The sequence below is a fragment of the Pecten maximus genome, chromosome 16 (genome assembly GCF_902652985.1).
Source record: "Pecten maximus chromosome 16, xPecMax1.1, whole genome shotgun sequence".
In the NCBI taxonomy this organism is placed as follows: domain Eukaryota; kingdom Metazoa; phylum Mollusca; class Bivalvia; order Pectinida; family Pectinidae; genus Pecten; species Pecten maximus.
Genome location: NC_047030.1, coordinates 30149629 through 30171697, shown reverse-complemented (window position 1 = coordinate 30171697; position 22069 = coordinate 30149629). Strand labels below are relative to the sequence as shown.

Genomic DNA, 22069 nt, shown 5'->3' with positions numbered 1-22069 from the left:
AGATCCATGAAGAATTTGTTGACAAATAATAATTACCAATTTCAAAAGTCAAAATTTAAAATGGACACCTGCCAGTCATTTCCTTTTCTGATCAGTCTCAATATTCAATATACGGTACACTGTACACGTCTGGGGAACAAGAGAACTACCTATTGAATATAAGAAAGATCCATAATGATTTTTTTAAAACAGAATTGTTTATGGACCACTGACGAAAGGTGATTTGAATGATGGTGCATTAAAAATAAACACAACACATACACATGTACATTTGTATAAAGATTTAATGATTCCTAAAAACATTACTATATTCAAGTTTTATACAGTGTAATCAAGGACAATGTTCATATTAATTACTAATTATATAATTATTGACATGAATACTTCATCTATAACATATCTACAATATTTCATTTACATACAGCTTTATTTTGGTTAGCAGTATTGTAACATTACACTAACACAGAATATTGGAATTCCAAGGAAATATGTTTTTGAAATATTCTGGAAATTTTGTCAATTTTTTTCTCTATGGGAGCAGAAATTGTGATCAAATATGGCAGATGTATGTTAAAATTCATGTAATCTTTGAAAAGAAAATGCAAAATTTTTGTTCTGAAGTATATGCACTTTACATAAAAACCAATTTAGCTCCTAAGTCCTAAAGGCTAGTAAGGTAGTGCTGAGGTGTAGCAAATGTTTGGCATCAACGAATTCCTGTAATTTAAACCAACAGACCTATTGATGAAAGATCATGAAATTGGCAAGTAAAAAGTTGGGTGTTCCAATTAACGACCTTGGCATACTTACAAGGTCACAGGGGTCCTTATTTTTCCCTTTTTCCCCCCAAGGGTAATGCTATTAGCTACATGTGGGTAACAATTAGTAAAAATAAAAGGGCATGTATTTGTCTTCCTCATTAATGCTAATAAATCAACTATGAAATTTACTTGAATACAATTTTCCAGTCTTCACCTCATAAGCTGAAGAATATAAGTGAATAACAGCCAAGCCAATTTGGCCTCTTTAACAGACAAAACTTTCACATCATATATAACATACATTATACATTGGCTCTCAATCCACACTAAGTCAAACACATCCAATAGTTTAATTTGTTATTATACAAGAAATCGATTTATTAAAAACTATAAAACTAAATAAATACATGACTTGTCAGCAGGCCTGGTTTCATCAATCAACATTACTTAAACTAAGAAAATTCCTGAACTTAAAATAAATCCATATGACGCATCACAGAGTTTAAAAAGAAAGTTCCTTAACTTAACTTTTTCATGATATTGTATAAAACTTTCCTCTGAAAAATATTTAAGTTAAGGATTTGAATTCCCTTAGGTTGGACACATTGATGAAACCATACCTGTCAACTTTCTAGAATCTTCATGGGGGAGATTAAATAGTGCGGGAGTAGCATTTTCGACCGTACAACACATTTCACGTGCATCATATTTAACAAACAAAACAAGATGAATAGGGGCTCCATACAGGGTTATCAAGACAGGTTTACTCATAATTTGGAGATTTTTATTGATGAATTTATTCAGAAGCAGGGCAGGGAGTCTGAAATCATGAAACTCCTGCATGAATCCATGAAGTTGGCAAGATATGTCAGAAACCAGGACCTGCTTGGTCTCCATCTCAATAATAGATCATTGATTTAAACATAAATACATGGATTTCATTTCATTTCAACAAATTTTATTGTTTGAAAAACAATAGGATTGAACATCAGGCTTAAGCCTATTTTAAGTTCTCTCCATGTTATAATAATATTAACAAAAAAAAAACCATCCGGTATTAATAGCATACAATGTAGAGTAATATATAGTATTACACACACGCGCGCGCACACACACACACACACTCGCACATGTAATACATGTATATGTACAGGGGAAAGAAATTCAAATTCTCTATGTATATATACAGTGGGTTTTCCATTACTGTTATAATTAGAATTTATAGATATGTTTGATATTGCATGTTATGTACCTGGATGGGAGGCATGTGCCTAGTCAAAACAAGAGTTTCCGACAAAAATGTCCATCAGGTGCTTACACCCAGTAGTCATCCACTCATGGCTGAATACACACCTGCCCCCCAACCCAGGCAGACACTATGCACATATATGTGTTTTTAACTTTTTCTTTCCAACTTAGAATAATTAATTATAAACTCAGAGTATTAAATGGCTTAGTGTTACTCATCCAAACTGGGTCACCTACACAGATTCTTGCGCAAAACTGCACAGACATGAACAATATTTTAAGATTTTCATAATATCTCATCAACTATATACAAGGATAAATGACAAATAAATTTGTTTGGTCTCCATCTCAATAATAGATCATTGATTTAAACATAAGTACGTGGATTTAATGAATACTTCACACAACAGATAATATACTACATATTTTACATAACCTTTACCATCATATTAACAGCTTAAATGGTACAATACTTGGTTGAAAACACAGGTTTTCGTTTCTGATATAAACTTATTATTTATTTATTACATAATAAGAAATCTTGGAGTCTTTATTTTTAATCAGAGATGAAAACCTGTGGTTGATCATGGATAACTTTGTGGTGAAAAGTTGTAAATGTAAAAAATCATGAGGTGACTAATTTTAATCGCATGAAGTGGGGTATGCTAATTCACCGACAAACTAATCTGTTAATTGTATAATACACTATAATTTGAAAGTGCAGATTTAAAGTCAAGATACATTTACAGTACAGTATACTGTATTGCTGAACAAGAGAGCCTGTATCACTCATCTGGATATTTCAGTGAATATGGCAAAAATATTTCCTGATAAGTTATGTTGAAAATACTTTTCCCTTTATCAATGAATAGTTCAGATCAACTTTAGACCACATCCTACTTTTCAAATAAAAGATTTACTCACCATTTAAACATTTACATACAATATTCATCCCTTCATATAATCTTTGACAGGGACGGTAATTATTTTTGACTTAATCACTCTTAGTGTTAACACTGTCATTCTATAATTGTGTTTCAGGGAATACTCGCATCCAATAGAATTTTCACAACAAAATAAATTGCAATAACTTAAATTAATTTCTCTTATGAAAACATCTATAAAGTGTTTTAAAAATAATGATGTCTTGTGATATACATATGACATAAGGTCATCAACTTTGAAAATAAAATTCATAATAAATTACTAAATGTATATGTTAAACCTAATAAAATACATGTATTTACAATGACACAAAAGGAATGGACTTGATTATAATTGTGACAAGTTCCTTACAAACTACTGAATTATAGAAATGATTTAAAGACACGTAAAGATGATGTTGTCAACTTGGTGAGGTTATAGCAACATTTTATGATTTATAAATTAAATTAATGCATCAATTATCTTTCCTTGAAAAAAGTTGAGGTATGTTGGATTTTGTATTTATTTATTTATTTATTTTTTATTTGGTGTTGAATTCCTTGATTGTCCTTCATTTCTTTCCTTTCAACAGCTTATAATCAAACAAATATCACACTAGTGCCCTACAGGGTTTCCTTGCCAGTGCAAAAGTGTGTAAAACTTTAGTTACAATATACAAGGAAGAGAAACAGTGGGCGGCCAATGACTTGTCTTTCTTTCAAAGGGCCAAGATAGAAAAAAAAGTATGATAATTCTAAATTGTCAATGTTAATGAGTGTTTAGAATTATGAAAGAAATAAAACTTTTTTGGGAGAGTATTTGAATATTCCACAAGGGGGCTCCCACTAGGTCGTTGCACCAGTTGGTTCATCTGAAACAAGAAAGAATACACTGCATATAGAAAATATTATCTATTGTGATATTTATCATTTCTGGACCTTGTTGATATGTATAAGGTTCCCCATGATCCTTAGTTGTGCATATTGCTTTTTAAGACCGATCAGAAAACAACATGGCCGACAGGCAGCCATCTTGGATTTTGACAATTGAAGTTTGCTATCACTTTTTCTCAGAAAGTACTAAAGGGATCTTTCTCAAATTTTATATGTAGGTTCCCCTTGATCCCTAGCTTTGCATATTGCTGTATTGGAACAACCTGACAATTACATGGCCAACAGGCAGCCATCTTGGATTTTGACAATGGAAACTTCATTAACAATTATTCTTAAAGTACTAAATGGCTATTATGGGTCATTGTCAAATTTGAATATCTAGGTTCCCCTTGGTCTCCAGCAAGCTAATCTGATTGAAAGATCCAAATGGACGACAAAGAATATGACAATCTTAAATTTTGACCATTGCAGGTTCTTGCTATATGGTAATGCTTTTAAGGAAGAGTGGAAGAAGAGAAAAGATCAGTCTTACATTTGACTGATATGGGTCATTCAATGGTTGGTGCCAAGATCTCTCTGGGATCTCTTGTATCTCATGATATGACATACATTGTAATATTTCATCTTATGGCATTGCAATTGAGTGACAAACATCAGTCGCTAACTTTTTAATAAATTAATAATATTGACATTTAAATAACATCTTGACAATCATTAATTCAATAATCAAAATTGTCATTTGTATTATTATTCTCAAATAATATATATTTTTTTATTTTTATTTTTATTTTTTTTGAGATATAAGAAATTACCAAAAATAAAGACTAGTAACCAACCCTGCATATATAGTGTTCAGGGGCTAATTTGACGTACAATCAATTTTAAATCTAAAGCCATAACACGACCACATCTCTGTACTCACCTTGTCCATAAGAGTTACTACATCATCAATAAATGAATGCTCCTTTATGACATGAACGAGAGCTTGGATAAATTGTGACCCAAAGGAGACTTGCTGAAATGTAGCGTCACCTGAAAAACACCAGACAAAACACTCAGCGACTAGAGAACACTGAAATATTAAAGATTCCTCAAGCATAATCTCTGTGTTTACCCAACTATTAATACTCTTCAGTGTCATAATGGCATAGAAGTCTGATAATCTATGTTTATAACATATCGAAGTAAATACTTTTTATTTAGAGGCAGCTAAATTAGTGAGTTTGATAAATAATTCCCAGAAATAATTAAAAGTAATGTAATTTTGCATCTATTTTGTAACTGGTTACTTATACATAATTATCTTTCCAAACTTAAATAAAAAATATCATTGGCCAAGCTTGAAATAATTTATTTTCCTCTTTTTTTTTTATTTGAGTTTTTTGCAGGGAAGTTATTTTCCAATAGGAAATTATCTCCCCTTAGTTTTTGTTTGTTAAATGTGTTGCGTGTGAAATGTGTTGTCCGGTCAAAAATGTCACACACTTTCTCCCCCATGAGAATTTTAAAAAGTTGGCAAGTATTTGATTATACAATTAATGGATATCGTATTCAGCTGTCACAAAAGGGCAGGTTTAATTCCTGAACTAGACATGAACACATTCAGGGTTCACTGCACTGGCCACATGGGATTTCTCCAGTTACTCCAATTGCCTCCCACATACATTTATTTCGGGCAGCAAGAGTAATAATGATGACATTATATGTTTCTGATTGGTGAAGTATGCAAAAGTTCACTCATTTGTTTACTTTTTTTTTTTTATTTATTTGTCAAAAGCAATTCCATAACTCCATATATAGAAAACGTCACAAGATACAGTTTCTGTATATAGGACCAAAAACATGTATTTATACCAAGAGCTAAATATAGTAGATGACACTCGTCCAAACAGGTACTCACATACAATTGAACAACTGATAGTTGTCAGTGTTATCGTATAAACATTTATTACTTCCATGGTTGGTAAGCAAACTATGAAATTAAATCAAAATTAATTTGAAGTACTAAAATTACTACATGTACATGTATTTGTTCATATTGGTATGATCCACAAACCTATTATCAAAACAGATTGACTGACATCACAAAATACCAAGCAATTTTACAACTTATACAGTATGAGATATCAACTAGATGAAGTTTCACATGGAAAAGGGGCCACAGTGGCTGAGTTATTACATGTAATTAAGGTGTCCCGACCCTTTATCACTAGCCCGCCACCTCTGGGTCGCGAATTTGAAACCCACGTAGGGCATTGCCAGGTACTGACTGTAGGTCGGTGGGTTTTTTTTCCGGGTACTCCGGCTTTCCTCCACCTCCAAAACCTGGCACGTCCTTAAATAACCCTGGCTGTTAATAGCACATTTAACAAAATAAACTAAACCAAAAATACATGGCAAAAGGACCATAACTCTGCATAATGTTGGAGTATGTCAACTTTCTGTGACATGACTACTATCCCAATCTCTCATACAGACAAAAAGTCAATTTTAGATATCAGACTAAATATGTTCTGACTGAATGACACATGAAGTGCAAGCCAACAGGCCCCTGTAACCATCATTAGAACCAAAGGGATCTTAAACATTTCATTCTGTAACACAGGGACCTAAACAGATTCTCATGATTCATATTATGTATATATTGTGCCAAGTTCCTGTGACCTGTAATTTACAATTGTGTTTTGAGTATAAACTTACACTGTGTTGTTGCCCTGGCAATAAACATGTCACTAGATTCAGTTCTTCCGTCATCCATTTCCATGGAAACGAGACTGTTGAGCATGTCCTGTGAGAGACTGTCGTACCCTACATTTCCCAGACTAGAATCCACACAGGCCTCCCCACCTGATTTATCTGTTAAACAGAAAATATTAATTCTTTATAAAACTGTAATAATTTTGACAACGTCATCATTCTTCTTAGGTTGGGTTATATTCTTCTCTACCGGAGTTACTTCCCTTCATCTCATTCATAATCAGTCAGCATAGTAAAAATATTAAGTTTAACAGCCAACAGTACAGTGCACCTACCCCGGCCATATCATCAAGACATACAAATATTTTTAACTGTCACAAATTTATCAGCACTGAGAATTCATGCACATACCGCATTGGACTCAATAAGCACACCTTTTTTCAAGAAAAGAGAATGGGTGTGCTAATTCATTTTAACATGTAAAAAGTTCATTACCTCATGCTGATCTGCCAATATAACCTTTAGGCTTTTAATCAAAGACTGGATTGTTTTCACTTCAAAAAGGTATGTAAATGAAAACAAAAACAAACAAACAATTTCCACCCAGATTTCACATGGAAACTTAATTGTTAGTGCACCTTTGTGCCTTTGTAAGCGTACAGCACACTTTTTGTGTCAATTACAGTATTTGTATAATGACCTAGATTGGAATTTTACAGTGACAACACAATGAAATGGTATTTGTTACAAATTTTGATAAACTATAATAGTATTTTTTACAGTACCAGGGTTGTAAAGAAATAAATGATGAATTTAGATGTATACTAACTTTGTTGTCCTTCGCAGGCTGAAATAAAGAACAGCTTTGGTTTTCCTTTAAGGGCTGGGCAGTGCTCGTTATCAAACAGTTTTGTGATGTCCTTTATGTCAACCATATTGCCTTCAGATCCGTAAATCTTCTCCCCTTTACCATGAGATAAAAGTATTAAAATAAACGTTTCCATGTGATGTAACGTGTTGCTGTTTAGCTCCTCACCTAGAACATCCATTATCCTCTGTAAAAGAAGAATTTACAAGATATTTCATATATAATCTTAAATGTGTTTTCATTTCATATCAGATTTTATGACATGAGTTTTTGTTTTGCAAGCCTTAAATTAAGCGCTTAGTCATCAAAATTTAAAACTTTGAGATGAGTTTCATAAAATCTCATATGCAATGACAACAAATTCAACATTAACTTTTTTTTTACATATCTCACAAAACTTACATTATGACAGGTCTTAAATTCAAAATGCAGAGTGTTTAATCAAACAGAGAGAGCTGTTTTGTTGCTCCATTCACATACTATTGTCCATTATGATGTCAAAATTGATTTCTGAATGGCACAGCAACAAAAAAAAAGCATGTCCATTTTACACTATAGTGACCTACACATAAATATAACATTGAGGATTTAACTGGATAACTGGCTGTTTATTTGATAAATTATAGCATTTATCTTCTTGGAATCAGGAGGGTATAATTCTGATCAATAAATAACATAAAGAAGATATATCATCAAGCCCCTTTTTATAAAATATACCCTTTTACAGAGCTGCACATGTTTATAGCAATTCCTCATAAGGGGGTTTCTGAATATACAATAATGTGATAATTATTAATTACCTCGCAAGAACAGTCACTGTAAGTTTTTGTACTGTAACTCATCTTCTTGAAGAGGAGATCCAAACTTGTTGCATCAATATTTCCAGTGGTCCTCGGTGGCAATCCAGGGAACACAGAATTATTGAAGATAACAAGTCGTCTTTGACATTTTGGATCAATATGATAAACCTAAAATGACAGGAAAAGATGTACAGGGACAATATACGGTTGTCAGTTATCAATTTTACTTCCCAATTGTTAACTTTCCATTTCTAGATAGTAACATCCACACTTCCTGAATCTATTGTCTTAACATCTCCCAGGTGCAATCTGTTTGATTTTCAAGGTCTTATTTCCAATATCATGATTTCCATGACTGCCGACAGACAAAATTACAATGAAAAGTTTCGTTGGGATGCAAAGTTTCAGAAATTGGCTCATTTAGAAAGTGTTTTTACCCCTGACAATTGGATACCATGTGTTTCCATTGTTACCCCAAGTTCTCATTTTGAGAACATGACATTATTTGAATTTTGACTTCCATGCAAGAGTCATTGATGAAGCAGAAGTTGCTCACCATTCCAGAACAACAGATTGATTAATCTACCGTTTGTACTTTTTCATGGTTCTCCCTATACTTAACCTCTGTTTTATCCATTTTTACGTAGTATTACGGTTTCGTTTGCATGTCAGTATTCACTGGTTGGTGTTTTGATATTATTATTAGTCTCAACACAATGAAAGGAACTAATCAAGGTACACAACACAATACTCTATTATACCTCATTGCTTGTTATATCCTTTATAAACTTCTGTCGATCGATTGCTGGTTGTCGGAAAGTTAAGTGGACTAGCGGGCGTGAGTGTTTCCTTGTGGCCGGCCAGTTCCTCCCTGTCAGAAACAACCATATTGATATGATGTTTATAAGCTAATATAAAGACACCTTGTATTATGTAGTCATGACGATAACCAAGGTATTACAGTAATCATATTAAATTTTGTTCATTTAAGCAATGAACAGTGGTTTTAATGTTGTTATTGTCGATATGGCAAAAGATGTATGGTGGGCAAATGGCATGGGAACCTAACGGGTTCCCATGCTACAGTTGCCCACCATACATCTTGCTGCCATATCGACTATAACAACATTAAATCCACTGTTCAATACTTATATTTACATTGTCTTACCATTTCCGTCAACTTTGAAAAAAACTGAACCAACAAAAAAAAATCCTGCCTTTTTTAATGTCACATGACCTACTGGGTGTTAGTGCCTGAGGCACTGCGTGTTATAGGCATATGGTGGCAACTGCCTCTTAGCATTGTGTCAATGGGGAAATACGGAGCAAATGTAAATACATGTACATATATATATGTAGTAATATCACAAAGACTTTCCAATTTCGGGATATGTCTCTAAAGATCTAGACCATCCAAAGATGATTTATACAAAATACTCAACTCTAATATCTAATCCATATTTCCCAGACCTTCTATTTACATTGATACTCCTAAGCATTAAAATTATATCTGCACAAAATCCAGATGCAGGATAAATCTAAAAGATTTTAAAATGGACAGATTTCTGACTGTTCATCTTGAGGACCAGACTCTCTACTTACACAAAATTCAATTGGTGGCGTCTAAATTTACCAATTGAAGCTGCAAATCAAATTTAATCAAAATGATTTTATTCAAGTGGAAGGATACACAGGCAAAATGTCTTCATGTCAATTCAGGTCAATTTTTTTCCAGGTCAAATTGACATGAAGACATTTTGCCTGGGTAAGGATTTTAAGAAAAAGAGTATGTTTTTGACCCCAAATTCAGATATAATTCTTGGCATTAAAGGGACATATGTCTATTCGACGTATGTTTTGACCCTTCAGATTTCTGAGAATTACTTCTTTCACTTCTGTAATTGATTTCAGTCAATTCAAGAATAAAAGGAATGCATTTGATTTTTTATTTGTAAGTATGGCAGGTATGTCACAATACTTTCCAGGGCTCAAAGTGGATATTTTTACTAGGTGGCCTATTTGGCTACCAAGTCATAAAATCTAGGCGCCAATTAGAAAATTTAGTCGCCAAAGTACCCAAGTTGTCTTATCTCTAAAAGATCATCTTTTAATTCTTTAGTTCAGTTTAACATCTCTGTAACTTTTTCAATTGTTAACATCATTTTAGCGTTGACTGCAACCTTTGAAAGATTAACCAAATCACAAATTTGTACAATTTTTTAGTGGCCATGCAGGCGCCTAGCTTATAGGTCATTCTACCATGTTTGCTATGTAACGCCGGTTTTGATTGGTTTAAAACCATGTATTATTTTCCAATAACCCACGCTCGTGCCAATAATACACGGTCGTGAGTCACGGCTGTCACAATTTTAAATATCTAATATTCACCCGTTTCATAAAAGGTTACTATAGCCGAGTGGGCTAATGGGTTAGTCTTTCAATATATTTTTATCACGACGCGAGTTCGAATCCTACGGAGGCCCTCCTTTTTTTTCTTTTTCTTTTCTTTTTTTTAATCCTTTTTTCTTTAGATTTTCAAAATCAATGCCATATGATAGATGCTCTTGATCGTAGTACTGTATTGCTGTATCTGTATCGGACTCGGATATTTTGCAATTTTAATTAATAACTCAGGCCTGCGGCCTTCGTTATTAATTTAATTGCAAAATATCCTCGTCCTCGTTGTATATCCTGCAATAATACACGAATCATCGTTAATTATTTCTTAAATAACTGGTCGCCAATGGTAAATTTATGGAACCATGATGACCACTAAAATAGGCTTTATAATTACCTTCATCTTCCATTTCATCCTCATCCTCATCCACAAGCTGACTTGAAGACGATGTTTCAACTAAATGTTGAATAAAATCATCCTTGCTTGCAACATGAACTTGGTTTCCCTGTTCAGTTTGAACCTGTGAGCTAGTAAATGGGTCCGTGATCTGTTTACTGTCCGTAGGAATACTTGTCCAGCGGTCAAAAGAATGACCCACATTCTCTGAACGATCCCTATAACGTTGAATGTCGTCCATTTCCCGATGAATGTCAGCCTCTTGACTCACATCCTCAGAGGCAAAATGGCTGACATGTTGATCAGATCCAGAAACTAGAATTCCTGAACTAAGATTGCTTTCCTCACAAACTTGAGCTAATGCCCCAAATACTTCTTTACTTTCTGTTCCTTTTTTCTGTGACGTTTCAATTTCATATTCTCCATACTCTGTTTTAGCATCGTCTACTCCTTGTTGACGTGAGAGAGGATGTTTCCTAGCTCGCCGATCAATAGTTGAATACTTTAATTGAACAGGTTCACCAGGGAAGTCTTCACATTCTGGGGAGGGAAGTGATACTGATTTCTTCAATTTTTGAGGTGACACAGGTGGTTTCAAAATGTCAGCAATTGTGTGATTTTTTGTGATTATCATTGTTGAATGAAATAAATCAAAGGCTTTTGGACCCCGCATCACCAGCACATGTAACAGTGCTCTTGCTTTACTGGCATTCGAAGACTTCGACTGTAAATAAAAATCAAACTGTTTTCAGAGATAAAAAAGTGACAATATCTATCAGGTGCTGATCCAGGAATTTGAAAAAAGGGGGGGGTAAAAGTGGTAATGCGAGCGCCATTGGCACTAATGCAAATTTTGGGTCTGGGGGCCAAATTTCGGAAAATGAAATGATTATAGTATAGCAAATTTTGCAATCTTTCGGGGAGGAGATTGTCGATAAGCGGGGGGGGATTAGCCGATAATCTAGTGTATATTATGCATGTTAGTGATAAATAGCCCTCAAGCATTCATCCGATACTAGCCCAAATTTCCTCTGAAATAAAGGAAACTCAGACTTAAATCTGATACATATTTCCAGCTCTACATTGTATAGGATATTATTGTCATCTAATATTTACATCAGAATATCTTCTTGTTGTTGCTGTAGTTATGTTCTTCCAACAATAGCAAATTAATATTCATATTCTATCAACAAATTAATATAAGGTACATCTGAGACCTTAAAAATATTTAGGTCTCTGGGTGCATGTAGATTGAATTATAAGGTATTACATTACAATTGTTGGAAATTTGTGTATTTTAAAACAAACATAAAAAAATAACAGATGTTTGAGGTGTTAAACTAGCATCTATTTTCTGACAATTGTGCACTTTAACAACATTGCTATCCAGCAAATGAAAATAATCAGCATCAAATGAAGGCTGCATATATAACTCACAAAGGGAAGTAACTCATAAAAAAGTCTTGTATACATATAGTACATTGTTACATTGTTTTACATTGATATATCATAAGTGAAACTTTACCCTTGATTCAGGAATCTTACATGTCTCTAATAACTAATAACTTACATTGTTCAAATTACACATTGTATCCATAATACTTCATAATGAATAAAAAAAATACAAAATGTCTCATAAATTAAATGCCCTCATTGCCACTTGACACCCAGAAACACAGTTTGGTGAGGATCACATCAGCAGTTCCTGAGATTAACTAGTTCCATTGCAATTGCATCGGGAGGGGAGGGATGGAATGGGACAGGACGCAACGGACATGGGTAACACTATATGCCCCCCCCCCCCCCCCCCCCCCCCATTTCATGGCGGTGACCTTAGCTGTTAATAGGACGTTAAACAAAACAAGAGGCCCAGGGGCCTTAACGGTCATCTGACTCTAAATTAAAACCCTTATATTATTGTAGTATGTATTCTCTGTAGCAAGTATATAGTGGCACTGTTGGCCATGGTGGCCATCTTGGATTTCTGACCGACCCAATAAATAACAACACTTGGTCTGGACCATCTAAGGATAATTTCTGGTAAGTTAGAGCTGAATCCCACCGGTGGAATTTGAGAAGAAGTTTGAAATAGGTGTTGTTCAGGAAAACCATGATTGCGCAATCATGTTACAAAATGGCCGCCATTGCTGCTGCCATGTCAAAGTTTTTACAAGGCCGAAAAAATAACAACACTTTGTTGGCTCTGCTTCCTTAACATCCTCACCAATTTCAAGCTCAATCGCACCAGTGGAACTGGAGAAGAAGTTAAAAATGTGTTTTTCAAGATGGTTGCCATGGCGGCCATCTTGGATTTCTGACTGACCCATAAATAACAACACTTGGCCAGGATTATCTAAAGATCATTTTTGGTATGTTAGAGCTGAATCCCCCTGGTGGAATTTGAGAAGAAGTTTCAAATAGTTCAGGAAAACCATGATTGCGTAATCATGTTACAAAATGGCCACCTTAGCTGCCATGTCAAAGTTTTAACGATGCCAAAAATAACAACACTTTGTTGACTATCTTTCCTTAACATCCTCACCAGTTTCCAGCTCAATTGCACCATTGAAACTGGAGGAAAAGTTTAAAATGTGTTTTTCAAGATGGTTGCCATGGCGGCCATCTTGGATTACTGACTGACCTGAAAAATAGCAACTCTTGGTCAGGACCATCTCAGGATCATTTTTGGTAAGTAAGAACTGAATCCCATCAGCGGAATTTGAGAAGAAGTTTCAAATAGGTGTAGTTCAGAAGAACCATGATTGCGCAATCATGTTACAAAATGGCCGACGTGGCTGCCATGTCAAAGTTTTTACAAAGCCAAAAAATAACAACACTTTGTTGACTCTCCCTCCTTAACATCCTCACCAACTTCCAGCTCAATCGCACCAGTGGAACTGGAGAAGAAGTTTAAAATGTGTTTTTCAAGATGGTTGCCATGGCGGCCATCTTGGATTTCTGACTGACCTGAAAAATAACAACACTTGGTCAGGACCATCTCAGGATCATTTTTGGTAAGTAAGAACTGAATCCCACTGGTGGAATTTGAGAAGAAGTTTCAAATAGGTGTTGTTCAGAAGAACCGTGATTGCGCAATCATGTTACAAAATGGCCGACGTGACTGCCATGTCAAAGTTTTTACAAAGCCAAAAAATAACAACACTTTGGTGACTCTCCCTCCTTAACATCCTCACCAACTTCCAGCTCAATCGCACCAGTGGAACTGGAGAAGAAGTTTAAAATGTGTTTTTCAAGATGGTTGCCATGGCGGCCATCTTGAATATCTGACCGACCTGAAAAATAACAACACTTGGTCGGGATTATCTCAGGATCATTTCAGGCAAGTTTCAGCTCAATAGCACTGGTGGAACTCGAGAAGAAGTTTCAAATGTGTTTTCAAAATGGCGGCTGTGGTGGCCATCTTGGATTTCAGACTGACCCGAAAAATAACAACACTTGGTCGGGACCATCCCAGCATCATTTCAGGCAAGTTTCAGCTCAATCCCACTGGTGGAACTTGAGAAGAAGTTTGAAATGTGAAAAGTTTACGCACGGCGGACGGCGAACGGCGAACGGCGGACGGCGCACGGCGCACGGCGGACGGCGCACGACGACGGACGAAACATGATGACTATAGGTCATCCTGACCCTTCGGGTCAGATGACCTAATAAACCAAACCAAACCAAAACCTCCCCCCATTTCATGGCGGTGAAAAATAAAAGTTGAAATGATTGAAAACATAGTTGTTTCTTTGGACATTTTTGTAAAGGTGTCCATCCCCCGGACTACGTGGAGTAGTTATAGAATCATCTTAACATTAAATATATGTCCCAAATCATATGAAATGACAATGTATGAATATTAATTCAAGTCTTTTCTTTTCTACATATGGGTCAACCTAAAATTTGAAGTAAACCTATTATTCAACATGCCAAATATTATCACAGATAAATTTTATTGTGACATTTCCTGAAAGGGCACAATGATGACAAGTGTAAAGTTATATTTATCTTATAAATCACCTTTTTGAGAAAATAAGTAAAAATTACTCTCAAATTGATTTCCCTTATAAGACTATCTGGACTCCTTTGGTAAAGCTTCCCATCGCCAAAACAATCATATATAAATATGTCGCAATATTGTTATTCACATGTTTTCTGATATTTATTCAAATGCAGCATCAAGAATATTTTTAATAGATGTTTCTGTTTACCAAGATTTCCTCAGCCATACTTTCGGTCAAGATGTCAAAAGCAATGAGATGGTCACAAACAGCTCCAATATCTGCCATATTCTTGACGATAATAGGTCGTGCCTTTCGAAGCAATTCCAAATGGTAGTCTTCCATACCTGTTCAACATCAACTTTTTTCCCCTGTAAAATCAGACAAAATGCACATGTATTTTCAGAGCTAGGAGCTGAATGTTTCACAATTTAACTTATCTTACAGATATATGCACTTCAATATTTTGCCAAAATACTTTAACAGGATCGAATTGAATACCTCTGAGTCAAACTGGAGTGATTGTAACATGGACATATACACTGTACAATGGTGTGAAAATTTATATATATCGATGTCAAGGGAATACGGGGCAGAAACTTTTGAAAATCATCACTTTAATCTATCCCAAGGTTTTTTTCTTTGGCACGGGCAGATGTCTACACAAGACATATATGTCTGTCAGAATGTCTGAATCTGGTGTCGGGGCCATAAGAAACTAAAGAAATCATTGAACTTGTTTCTCTATATTATTTATATATCGGTATACATATTACAATTAATTAGGATACTTCACATGATGTCAAGTGTCAAAGAAACTGCACTATCTAAAAATCAAAACCTAAATATCTAATTTCAATGATATATATATCAAAATTAAAGGTTATATCAAAACGATAAAAATACATGATATTGACATTTTTGTCTGCTATAATACACACACACACACACACACATATATATAAATTCAAGTACGATTAATTGGATTATCAATTTCAAAACATGCAAATCATCCGAAGGTAAATCGTGGAAACAGATTATTAAATAGCAGGTTGGTATATAGATCGCTTGCTTTCTAATGAAAATTTATTTATCAAAAAATAAAATAAGTGGAAATTACCTATTTTAACGGACAGCGACTTAAAACTTGTGTTCAACAGGTGCCCGCGTACGACTGTATTTACATCATGTGACCTAGTTACGCTTGCGCACATGTCTGTGGGAAAATATAGGGGATTCACCTAACCTGAATAATGTGACGTCATTCCAGTTTACCTGCCATTGACGGGGAAGTTCAGTTGGAATAACTACTATTTTCGCCGATATTTTTGCACCATGACAACTCCGTGTGAATTTATATTATATTTTCTAAAGTATCATTACTAAAATTTATTCTACGTCGGCAAAGAATGCACCTATAATAGGAATGGGGTTAATTAATTTTAGGAAGTGTTTTTTCTTGCGGGATTCTCTAAGTTTTCATATTGGAATTTTATTATGCCAATGATAGATTACCAAGGCAATTTCAATGCTCATCCATTTTTTTCCTTTGATACTTTCTAAAATCCAACTTTTTCTATTCACGTTTTTTTCCTTTGGAGACCTATATGTATTGTCTTACACATTAATATTGTTCAAATCTATATATCTGTCAGGAATGCTTTTAATTAAGGGAGATATGCAATGATGTATATTATATCTGATTCGATATGGGCTCAACGAGGTACAGACTTTTGAACATCATAGCCTAGAAGCAATTTTGGTGAAAATTTACTCAACAATTCTAAATATATTACTGTGCAATATATATCGCCCACCAAATCAACCTAACAGCGGTTGGGCTAACTTTGAATGGACAATATTGAAAAATCCCTCGAAATCAACGATAATACATCATAATTGTAAATGATCTCAACTATGACTTCACAGCTGCACCATTATCAAATTATCTTGTAATCAACCTAATTGAATTAAGATCAAACTAGCGTCACTCAAGCAACATTCACCCTTATTGACCCTATCTTGGTTAGTTCAGCTTTTTCGTCATGTGAAAGTTGGGTTATCGAAGTTGATCAACATTAAGTGACCATCGAGCTACTTACATATACACCAATACACCAATACCTGTACTGTTTAGATGAAAACCTACATCATTTCAACGTACCATTAATATTTGGTCATATGAAAATACAGATTATGTTGAATCAAACCATAAAATAACTTAATATGTAGATTGGGATTATGTAATTAACAGTCCAGAAAATGTGAAGATGAAGCTTGTTCCATATTTACACAAGCTTTAATGAAACTTATAAAACAAGGTATACCTTATAGACAAATTACTATTCATCCAAGATACAAACCCTGGTTTGATTCAGCATTAAGAAGCCAAATTCGTCTCCGAGACAAATTAAGACAAAAAAAACTAAAATACTCATTCCTCCATATTTTATAATATTAATTACGAAACAGAGCAGAGCAAGGTTTGTAAATATAAAAAAAAAAAGGCATGCCATTGCAAATTGTTTTAATCATATAGACTACAAAATTACTGATACATCTATTCAACAACCAGAAACTACTGGAAATTGTTTAAACAGCTTATTTCACACAAGTCATCATCATCATTAGAACCGCTTTACTCTGAGACAGGATGGGAACTGTAATATACAGGTCGTAAACATGTTAATCTACCAACACTTTAAAGATGATATTATGTCAAATTATTTGTTAGACATCACTCTCCCAAGATGTATGACAGAACTAAGAAAATCAGCCGTACCTTCATCTGTAACACAATATAATTCTCTCAACTCGTCTATACTAACAACTCGAACTCTTGTTGCATCTAAAAGCTGTTTAAAACACGATATCATTTCTATTCCAAATGTTTTACAGTAGGAGATGGAAAACTAACATTTTACATACATACTAGACTAAGGAATGAATGCAGTACTCTACAATCTGGCCGTTATAGAGTTTCACCATTTCTACACATGTCCTTTTTACTCTACTGCACGAAATCACAGGGTAAAAAATCTTAGGAAACAAAATCTTGCAGAGATCTTTCTAACTGACACGGACACTCTTTTCTGGGGAAATCAAGTTTTCACTTTTGAACAAAACTGTTGAACTGTTCTGTACGGTACAGACTGTATAGTCTTGCAAACTACACATTTTAATGTAACCGTACTGGTATAGTGTGATTTTTATAAGTTACAATAGTTAATTTGTTGCAATCTTTTCAGACCAAATTTGTAAAATCTCAATGGTGATGGTTTTAAACTCAGGGACAATTGTAAGAAACCTGGGACAAAATATTTCATTCTTGGTCATAGGAACATACCGAGTTGTAGTTTTGAAAACCTTATTCTCCGTGTAAATATATAAATTCTAATAATATCTTTCCTTCTTGAGGTAGAATTATTGCTTCGTTTTACATGTCGGCATTCTATGTTTGGTTTTACATGTTTGCATGTTTCTGCATATTTTTGGGCTAATTCGAAATTAACTACTGAAACAAAGGTAATAACAATTAAAAATTAAACATTCAATATAATCAATGACTGTGGAAAATATTCAGTATATCAAAAGTAATTGAATGTAAGCAATATTGTTTTTGTGCGTCCACCTACCGTAGTTTGAAGTATATAGATTGTATCACCCTTGGACAGAAACCAGTCAGGGACGGGAAGTTTAGGGAATTTCCCTATCCGGCTTGCTTACATTTAGCGCGGTATATCGACCTATTCAGATTTTGTCACGTTACACGTGCATGGTGACTGTTTATTCATATCCCACATTATTAACTCGATACCTAAATGATGGGTCTGCTGGCAAAGATTGTTAAAATGAAGGGAAAACATGCTGGTATCATTTGAGACGGCACAGGGATATATACACTTGTAATGTATACATACATGTATATGCGTGTCAGACTGACCGCCCTTCTCCAGGCGATACTGTTTGATTTGGTTTGGTTTATTTTGTTTAACGTCCTATTAACAGCTAAGGTCATTTAAGGACGGCCTCCCGTGCGTGCGACATGCATGCGTGTGGTGGGTGCGTATGTGTGTTTTGGGAGGCTGTGGTATGTTCGTGTTAAGTCTCCTTGTGATAGGCCGGAACTTTTGCCGATTTATAGTGCTACCTCACTGAAGTATACTGCCGAAGACACCCAGCAGGACACCCCACCCGGTCACATTATACTGACAACGGGCCAACCAGTCGTTCCACTCCCAAAATGCTGAGCCCTAAGCAGGAGTAGCAACTACCATTTTTAATGACTCTGGTATGTCTCGACCAGGGGACAGAACCCAAAGCCTTCCTCACAGGGGCGAACGCTCAACTGAAGACCAAAATCGAGGCATTGTCAAGGGAGACATTAGGAAGAAGAAAGTTGTTTAGAAAGAAGAGAAAAGATAAAATCCCAAATTTAGTCGCCAGGCGATACTGTTTAGCTGTCGATAGTGTAATGACACAATGATAAAATACCTTCTTGTCTTCTTGTATCGTCTTATTTAGATAGAATTCGTGTTTAAGTGTGTGATGTTGTATTCACATCAAAATCAGTAGAATTACTGAATGACTTATGACGGGTATCAGGATTGACCTTGACTTCACGTGTACGATCGTTACACGTGCATGCTATGGTTACTCGGATTAACTGGAGATAGTTTAATTACTTAATTTCAACAAGAGCATGGAGGGGAGGAATAATATACGCCCGTCGAACGCCTTATATGGTAAATTATCTCCCATGACATTTGTATCACCAGGGTCAAGCTATTTAAAAAGTGATTATTAACACTTGATTAGTGAAAATCTCATTTCTCCTTTACTTCAACATCTGTGTATGTATATACCTTAAAATAGACAGGTAGGAAGAGACTGGTGAGTGCTATAGTTTAATAAACTTTTGTCAAGTTAGTTTTACCAGAAACGATTTAATCGGGATTTTAGAATTGTTGTTAAACTGTGATTAGCCTAATCACCTTTTGAACAACTGGGCCCTGATGAGTGGTAAGGTGACGCGCTTTCTCATTCACCTGTAATTTCACTACAAAGTCAATGTTTAATTTTCTAACCGTTTGATTATGAAGCCTTTTAAGTTTCAAAGAAATCATTCGAAAATGTAGGATTTCAGGACAAAAATCAAACAAAGAAATAAACAAAGGTGAATGACTTTACAAATATAGTCGGATCCAAATGCCTCTCACAGAAACACAGCTGTATATAATGGTTATAAAGCCAGCTACAATGTTTAAAAGAAATTGGTCAAAATATGTAGGAGATCTCCGGACAAAATTCAAATCATAGAATTTCTAAAAGATCAAGAAATAGGAGTTCTTTTGGAGGGTATAATAGCGAACGGAAGTAGCTAATCGATCAGAATGATGAATCGTTAAAATTTTTGTAAGGTTACTTGAAACGCATTAATGTATACAGCCAATTTTATTTATTTATTTATTTATTTATTTATTTATTGTTTTTGGGTGTATTTATTCATTTCCAAAATTACAGTCAAACTCCGTTAACTCGAAGCCGTCGAGATCGTAAAAAAATAATCGAGTTATCAGAGTATTCGAGTTACCTGAGTTTCAAGGTTTGGCATGATATATCAGATAGTTCTTAATAGCATCAACTGTACAATATGGCGGAGGCCAATTCCATATGACAGATGATATTTTGGTTCAAGCGTTTCCAATGGTTTCCATATAAAAAGCTACAAGAGATACATGTATAACGGTAAGTGAATGTGTATGTTACTGACGGAATACATAATTCTCTTCTGAATGGAAACGGATGAGAATAACTTTAACTTTTCCAGAACATTCTAGATAAGCAAAACTGCATAAATTGACAAAATATAGGTATGACGTCACCATGGAAAAACTGAGAAACTGAATTACAGCCACAGCTTCCTTACATCGTTAATTGTCTACTTACATGTATACAAAATAGATTTATTGCTGTTTCTTGAAAAGAACCAAAAGGATTTTTATCCAATTTCGTATGAAGACTCCTGGTCCCTAGTTGTGAATGATCAATTTTCAGACTGGTCGTCAGTGGCCATTTTGAATTTTGAGAGATGAAGTTTGTTATCGATATTGAGTTTTTCATGGATCTTACTCAAATATATGCCGATTTCCCTTACTCTCCAGACAAGTTGTTCATACTGAAAGTTGAAACCTATCTGAAGTCAAAATTACCCCTATTTTGAATTTTGACAGAATTTCTCAGAAAGTTCTGCTTGGATCTTCATCAAATTTCCTATATATATTGGCCTTGTTTTCATGTGAAAGAGGACAAGAGTTGAGAAAATCAATCTTATATCGACCAAATAAAGATCACAAATACATTTATATGGATGAAAAGGTCCCTGTGGTCTCTTACTTGTTATTTTGACAGCTTCATGACGTTTAAATACATTTACATGTAAATAGTTCTACTAATCCATACACTGTACATAAACGCAATAAAGTATTGTTTTATACAATACAAATTAAGTTACATCAACTGTTAATTTTCCCCGTCATCATTTACGCTACAAACTGTAATCGCTGATTAATTGTAGTTACAAGTACTATCTACTATACTCATTACTTACTGCCTCTAACATCTACAATTTGTAACTGTCTACTACTTAGTGACTTACTGCCTCTAACATCTACAATTTGTAACTGTCTACTACTCAGTGACTTACTGCCTCTAACATCTACAATTTGTAACTGTCTACTACTCAGTGACTTACTGCCTCTAACATCTACAATTTGTAACTGTCTACTACTCAGTGACGTACTGCCTCTAACATCTACAATTTGTAACTGTCTACTACTCAGTGACTTACTGCCTCTAACATCTACAATTTGTAACTGTCTACTACTCAGTGACTTACTGCCTCTAACATCTACAATTTGTAACTGTCTACTACTCAGTGACTTACTGCCTCTAACATCTACAATTTGTAACTGTCTACTACTCAGTGACTTACTGCCTCTAACATCTACAATTTGTAACTGTCTACTACTCAGTGACTTACTGCCTCTAACATCTACAATTTGTAACTGTCTACTACTC

At 34.7% G+C, this 22069-nt stretch overlaps 1 protein-coding gene across 3 annotated transcripts in view; it reads right to left on the bottom strand.

The window, feature by feature from the left end:
* Positions 1-268: 268 nt before the first annotated feature.
* LOC117314695 (cell death protein 3-like) overlaps positions 269-22069 on the bottom strand; it is a 29027-nt gene continuing 7226 nt past the window's right edge. The window contains exons 1-9 of one of the 3 annotated variants that reach the window (XM_033868785.1): positions 18625-18675; positions 15200-15360; positions 10986-11709; positions 8953-9062; positions 8192-8359; positions 7353-7578; positions 6527-6682; positions 4749-4858; positions 269-3804 (exon numbers count right to left, since the gene is read on the bottom strand). In XM_033868785.1, coding sequence (XP_033724676.1) covers positions 3688-3804; positions 4749-4858; positions 6527-6682; positions 7353-7578; positions 8192-8359; positions 8953-9062; positions 10986-11709; positions 15200-15334 — 1746 coding nt within the window. In that variant the 5' untranslated portion in view covers positions 15335-15360; positions 18625-18675 and the 3' untranslated portion in view covers positions 269-3687. Of the gene's footprint in view, positions 3805-4748; positions 4859-6526; positions 6683-7352; positions 7579-8191; positions 8360-8952; positions 9063-10985; positions 11710-15199; positions 15361-16109; positions 16198-18624; positions 18676-22069 lie in introns of those variants that run through there. The other 2 variants (XM_033868783.1, XM_033868784.1) reach the window with 2 other exon arrangements.